Below are 6,592 nucleotides of genomic sequence, written 5' to 3' on the forward strand. Positions count from 1 at the left end.
GAGGAGGGAGTCCTGGGCTGAAAGACCCCGCTGTCAGCAGGCAGCAGGCTGAGGTGTGACTGATTGCCGCGGGAGCCGCAGGTGGCCCCGGGCCGGGGGTGTGGCCAGGCTCTGAGTCAGGGGGGACTCCGCCCTCCTCTCTTCCAGAGGCCCCTCCCCTGAGTTCTTGGAGAACGGAAGCCCACCTACCTGGGTTCCCAGCCCCACCTTTTTCTCCTACCTGGGACCTTGGATGCTCACAGTGGCAGACCCTGGTGGGACCCCAGTGTCCGGTCTAACCTCCCTAAAACGCTCTTGCCTGGAGAAATGCTCAAAACCAGTTTCAAATGTGTTTCAACACTGATAGAATGGGCGTTTCTCATTTCTCTTTTCTCCTCCCCCTCCTCCTCCCCATCCTCTTCTTCTTTCTTCTTCTTCTTTTCTCTCTCCCCCTCCCTCCCTCCTTCTCTCGCTCGGTCCCCCATGTAATGGATGGGGAAAAAGGATACCTGGGAAATACGGAGAAACATGCCATTGGACCAGCAGAGGAGAGGGCAGGAGGCAGTGAAAGCTCATAACTGGATACCTTATCCCTTCCCATCTGCCTTTAAGGTCTCCCCTCCCCACCGGGAGCTCTTCAGGGGTTCCCACCTGTGTTTTCCAGGTTCTAGAAGTGCACAGACACAGAAAGGGAGGAAGGAAGGAAGGAGGCATTCATGACTACATCCACGTGCAGTTTGGTACATGCTCTGTCAGATTTTATTCTGTGAATATTTTACATGGTGAGTCACATGCATATATATTTGTCTTCCTTTTTTTCATTTAACATCAGATGGCATCAACATTCTTGCGTAACACTGACAACTCTGCATAATTATTATCCTGGACAGCTTCATTAATATCCTTGCCACAAATCCCTTTATTGTTTACATAAACAACCCACTGATTCAAACCTCGTTGCACATTTCTGGTTGCTGAGCATTACTGCGTCCCAGGTGGTGAATAAGCATCTTGATTTACTTTGCCCAGCTAGCTGCCTTCCAAAAATATTGTACCAATTGACAGTTCCCGTGATTGAGGTTGCTGGTCTCATTGCATCTTTACGAGCCCCGAGATTTTTTTTGTGTTTGTATTGATCTTGGTTTTTTGCTTTATTTCACTGGTTTACACACATGTAATATTGTCGAGGTTTTAATATGAGTTTGAGCAAAGGTGAAGTCAAATATGACTACAGGTCGCCGATGTCCTGATTTCTGTAAATTTCCCGTTCAAGGCACAGAGCTGGGGAGATGGGAGTTTTGGAGAGATTAGCTGTTGTTTTTCATGGTCTCCTTTATCCAACCGACGAACTTGCAGACTTGGGTATACACTCCTGGGTCGTTGGGTTGGCCACAAGGGAAAGTTCCCCAGGACACCAGGCCTTGCAGCGTGCCTCTGCACACCAGCGGTCCCCCTGAGTCACCCTGGAGGGGAGAGAGCGGATTAGCTTTGACTTCAGAGCCATCAGCACTGAGATCTCATATACCCTGAGGTTATCAAGTCACTGTCCTGCCAGACAACAGTCTTCCACCCTGGCCAATGGGAAGAGACTCATTGTCTATGTGGACCAATGGGAGAGCAGGAATTAATGTTACCATGCTGAGGACAAACCAAGTTTTCTGAAGACATCGGCTGGAGCCCCCACCAATGGGACTGATCACAGGGAGGGGGTGGGGCTTCCCAAAAGTCAGAGCCTCACTGACCCACTCTGCTAAGCCACTAAAAGGCGGCAAGCTATCTCCACGGAATGTGTACATGCCCTTGTCCAGGGATCCGGGACAGGATAGTCCTGGGAACCAGGGGCAGGGCCAGTCACCTAATTCAAGTGCACACTGAAAATGCAGACCACTTGGTGCAGATATATAAATTTCAAAACAGCAATAAGAGTGCGTTAAACCAAGTGCGGGACTGTCCTGAGTGTGGGGCTCCGGATCCCTGCACAGCTTCCACAATTATAAATCAGCCTTCGCTGGGGGCCAAGGGGAAACTCCTCATGCTTTAGGATGCACAGCCCTGTCTCCTCATCCCTCCCCCTAACACACACCATCCCGTGGCCCCTGAAAAATGACAGCTGCAGGTGGGAGTAAAGAGGGTAGAAGTACGAAGAGGCAAAGGATGAAAGAGAAAGAGTTAGAGAGAAGGGCGGAGAGAAGGAAAGAAGAGGGGAACAGAGAAGCAGAAATGTTGGGAGTGTGGAAAGAGGCAGAGGGCGGGGGAATAACAAGCGTTCCAGAGGCAGATGATAGGTAGGTAGAGACAGACTGATTGGTTCCAACACAGAGAGAACAGAGGAAAACGAGGAAATAACATGAGGCGTGAAGGGCCGTGAGGGAAGGTGGTTCTCAGAGACAAAGATGGGTTAACAAAGATGGGGAAGGGGGACAAAGAGGAGGAGGGGGCTCCGTGTTCCACCCGACCCAGGACTCAGGGGAGGGGAATGAGACATGAGCTTCTGGCATCAAACCTCAGTGATTGCAATGAACAGGATTTTAGTGCGACATCTTAAAAACCAAATTTAATAGGGGAAAATCCATGACAAGCAGGTTATCCCAATTTTAGATATAAGGGGCCAGTACCAGGCAGTGCTGAACCATATGGGAGCCTAAGGCAAATGGAAAATTGGGTGAAATGAATCGTTTCTTATTGAAAACTCCGATTATTTTGTGCATTGAGGACTTTTGCACAGATTTAAAAAATATATTGCATTGGAATAAGATTCATCTCAGTCACTGAGTGTTTGGTGCCCCCTTAAAGTTTGCGCTTGATGCCCTGGCTGGTGAGGCTCAGTGGGTTGAGCGCCAGCCTGTGAACCAAAAGGTTGCCGGTTCGATTCCCAGTGTGGGCACATGCCTGGGTTGCGTGCAAGAGGCAACCACACATTGATGTTTCTCTCCCTCTCTTTCTCCCTCCTTTCCCCTCTGTCTAAAAATAAATAAATAAAACCCTAAATAAAAGAAAAGGTTTGTGCTTGAAGCCAGTGCCTGCCTCCCCTTTCCCCTAGGTCCCCACCCCATCTCTCTGAACTCCAGTCCCTCCCCTTCAACTTAATGTCCACCCCCCAGGGCCCCCCCAGCATCCCCCCTCCCAGGCTCCCACTCCGAACGAAGCAGAGAACTGAGTAGAGAACAGGAAAGGGAGACTGGTCAGGCGCGAGGGAAGTCTCGGCAGCCGGGTCGGGGCCCCGGCCTCTGGATGGAGAAGAACACAGACTCTGGGTTAAGAGGAAGCAGGACCCAGGGCCGGGGAGGGCGTGGGGTCTCACATTGCAGGCGTTGGACTTCGAGTTGGGGATGCCAGCGCATAGCATGGATTTTCCCAGCAGGTCCTTGTAAACCTCCTTGCAGTCCTGGGAGGAAATGAGCTTGACATTCGTACACATGAGCTCCGATGGAAAGGTCACTGTCGAGTGGGGAAGAGCAGTCGGTCAGAGGCCTGGGCTTGGGGATCCCCAGGTGCTGGTGGAGGGAGAGTGTGGGCCCTGGACCTTGACTTAAGAGAGGGCCGGGGAGGACTCAATACTATGGTCATGGAAAGATGTTTACCTCCTGGTCCCCAGGGGCTGGGGGACAACGGGGCTGGGGGCCTGGACGCCAGGGTCACTGGGCATCCTCACCATCAGGGCTGGTGGTGGTGCCCCAGCCAGAAACGGTGCACGTGGTCCCCGGCGCATCACAGCGGGAGGGCAGGTTGATTCTATTCACAGTGGAGGACAACCTGGCTGTGCGGCTTAGCTTCACAAGCATGATGTCGTTGACGTGGGTCTGTGTGGAGTAGCCGGGGTGGACAAAGGACTCTGTGGCCTTGATCCTCTGGGCTCTCCTGCTGTCCAGACGATTACTACCCATGTGCACATTGTAGTCACTGGGAGAAGAGAGACACTGTCACGGAGAGAGGGGGACAGAGATCCCGAGAGAGGGGAACAGGAATGGAGAGAGAAGGGGACAGGGGCCCAGAGGGAGAGCTGGAGATACTGCGGCTCCCTGTCACATACCTCATCTGGCAGTGGGCGGCCGTGAGCACCCACTGCTTGTTGAGCAGCACGCCTCCGCAGTGGAGCTGATTGCCTTTGAGCAGGGCCACCTGCCAGGGATGGGAGTCACTTGGACATGGAACTCCATTAATAATTCGATCCTCGTTATCCTGCCCTGGATGGAGACGTGGAGAAAAACATGGGTAGCAAGCATGCAAGCAAAGCCGAGGAATCGGCTGAGAGATTGGCAGAGACTCTGATGGACAGAGACAGACAGACAGACAGAGAGACGTGGAGAAGGGCAGAGGCCGCTGCAGGCAGAGGCGGAGGGAGCCTGCTCAGGACCCAGGGGAGCGTCTGGGCAGGAGGCGACCCCAGAGGGTGATGGGAGAGACACTGAGGGCAGGAGGCAGCCTGGGGGGCACGGAGACCCCAGCAGTGAGAAGGAAGGAGGAGGAAAGAGGCCTGGCAGGAGGGTCCTGTCTGCATGGGAGGAAGCGGCTGCAGGGGGCGGGGCCCTGGCTCAGGAAGGTGGGTGACTTCAAGGCCCAGGAACAAGGTCAGGCCTCCCAGTCTGCCTCTCACCTCCTTGTCTAGCAGATCCCAAGGCGAAGGACAGCAGCAGGATCAGCAGGGTGGAGAGAAGGGGACCGGCCATGTGTTCTCTCGGAGTCTCTTCTGCTGGGGCTGGAAAGACAAAGAGGTCAGGAAGCAGGAGTTTTGGTCCCCAGGCCCTTCTGCTCCCTCAGACCCAGGGGCCCTGGTCTGCACCCTCCTCCTCCCTCAGACCCTGGAGCCCTGGTCCTGAAACAATTCTCCCAGACCCAGAAACGCTGTCCCTCAGCCTCCTTCTGCCTCAGACCCCAACACCTCCCTCCCTCGCCACATCCTCCTCCAGACTCAGGTTCTCAACCTGCAGATCCCCTTCCTCTGGGATCTAAGAATGCGGCTTCTCGCCCCTCCTTGTTCATAAGTTGGTTCCCCCAGTTTTGTTTTTCGGAGAGATCCGAAGTTCCACCTCCAGCTTCTCCCCTCTTCCAACCTGGCCTCCAGGCCCCCGCACCGTGTCCCTCCGTTCAGGAGCAGCAGCCAGCTGGCCGGCCAGCAGCCCCTCCTGCCCTCCGAAGGCCCCTGCTCACCTGCGGCGCGGGTCTGACCTGATCTGGGCTCCACTCTCGGTCGGGAGCCAAGCCTGCCCAGCCCCGTGCAGGGCGGCCGTCTTATAGCATGCCGCCCCCGCCCCCGCCCTCGCGTCCCTGTCCTCGGGTGCAGGTGGAGCCAGCTCTGAGACACCCCCTTCCTGAACGTGCGGGTATCCCGCAGCCCTGAGGCAGCTAAAGCAATAGGCCTGCACTGTCTCCACCCTCCCCCCTGAGGCTGTGTGGGGGCGGTACCCAGCTGGACACCTTGCACATTCTGTCCCCAGTGGCAGCTACCCAAGGAGGGGCCAGGGGCTGGCGCCCAGGGGCAGGAGCGGGAATCAGGGACCTGCCAGCTCAGGGGTGGACTGTGGCCTGGTTCTCCCACTTTGGCCAATGTCCTTGCTTGCACCTCCTGTCATGCGTGGTCTAAACCCTACACCCCAGCTCTGCTCAGCCTGTGGGAACTTTTCCCGACGGAGTCCCAGACGTGTCTTTGAGCCTGAACCCAATACTCACTCTAATATAGGGGCTTTTCTAACTCCATCCCGTAAATGTTTACTGTTATCACTTAGTTGGTGTCTCATATTGCACACAGATTGCTACACATACCATAGATTTGTAACCAAAATATCTGTACAAACATTATTTAATATACCCTCCTATCTACTCTATAAAATATCCTGAACAATTGTTTCTCTTGGTGCATTTAGGTCATTTTTCCTTCTTTTATACTGCTGTGTAATATTCTACACTATGGGTTTTGTTTTTTTTTCCCCCTGATTTTATGTGACCTGTTTCACATTGAAGTGTGTTTGAATAGTTTTCATTGTGACAACGGTGGGAGGCATTTCTTTGTATGTTCATCTTTGCTCATTGTTTCCTTTCAGTCATACCCACTGAGCCGTTTGCTCTGAGCCACAATCTGTCCCGACCCCTGAGGACACGACACTACCCAAAGAGCAAAACGCCCCTCACAGAAGCCCTCGTTCCAGTGGGTGGAAACCTCAGGTAGCAAAATAAAAGCTTAAAATATACAGTTGGTTTTCTTCTTTCTTTTTATTAAATTTCTTGCCTGACATTGGTTAAGATTATACAGGGTGGGGCAAAAGTAAGCTTACAGTTGTTTGTTTGGAAAATAACACACCAACTAATAAAGAACAGCGCAAGAACAAACTGTTTCAAGTACTCACAACTGGAAACCTGCGTAAGTTTCACGTGTGCATTTCTATGATACGTGATCTTTGTGTTGCATTCTGTGCCCACCGCCCAAAGTCAAATCACCTTCTTTCACTGTATATTTAACCCCCCGAGTTTTTGTTTGTTTGTTCCTTTGTTTTACATTTCATATGAGTGAAATAATATGGTTCTTGACTTTTTCTGTCTGCCTTATTTTGCCAAGGATGGCATTCTCAAGACCCATCCATGCTGTATCAAATGGCAGTACTTCGTCTTTTCCCATGGC

The 6,592-nt window shown here is 52.8% G+C and overlaps 1 protein-coding gene across 1 annotated transcript; it reads right to left on the minus strand.

Annotated features, from left to right (window-relative positions):
* Positions 1-1,286: 1,286 nt before the first annotated feature.
* LOC129082817 (kallikrein-7-like) lies at positions 1,287-4,646 on the minus strand. The gene is made up of 5 exons (XM_054588554.1): positions 4,574-4,646; positions 4,010-4,163; positions 3,632-3,879; positions 3,281-3,417; positions 1,287-1,442 (listed from the first exon to the last, which is right to left on the minus strand). Exons 1-5 carry the CDS (start codon positions 4,644-4,646, stop codon positions 1,287-1,289), a joined length of 768 nt encoding a protein of 255 aa, XP_054444529.1.
* Positions 4,647-6,592: the final 1,946 nt, after the last annotated feature.

Source organism: Pteronotus mesoamericanus, unplaced genomic scaffold (genome assembly GCF_021234165.1).
Source record: "Pteronotus mesoamericanus isolate MK-2021 breed Mesoamerican mustached bat unplaced genomic scaffold, CSHL_Meso_final scaffold_137, whole genome shotgun sequence".
Classification (NCBI taxonomy): Eukaryota; Metazoa; Chordata; class Mammalia; order Chiroptera; family Mormoopidae; genus Pteronotus; species Pteronotus mesoamericanus.

Excerpts from the sequence above, each read along its gene's own strand:
- LOC129082817 (XM_054588554.1), bottom strand. The coding sequence starts at position 4,646 with ATGGCCGGTCCCCTTCTCTCCACCCTGCTGATCCTGCTGCTGTCCTTC. Across the intron at positions 3,418-3,631 it reads CACCACCACCAGCCCTGATG|TGACCTTTCCATCGGAGCTC; the intron begins GTGAGGATGCCC and ends CCCACTCGACAG. Across the intron at positions 1,443-3,280 it reads CGAAGTCCAACGCCTGCAAT|GGTGACTCAGGGGGACCGCT; the intron begins GTGAGACCCCAC and ends TCTCCCCTCCAG.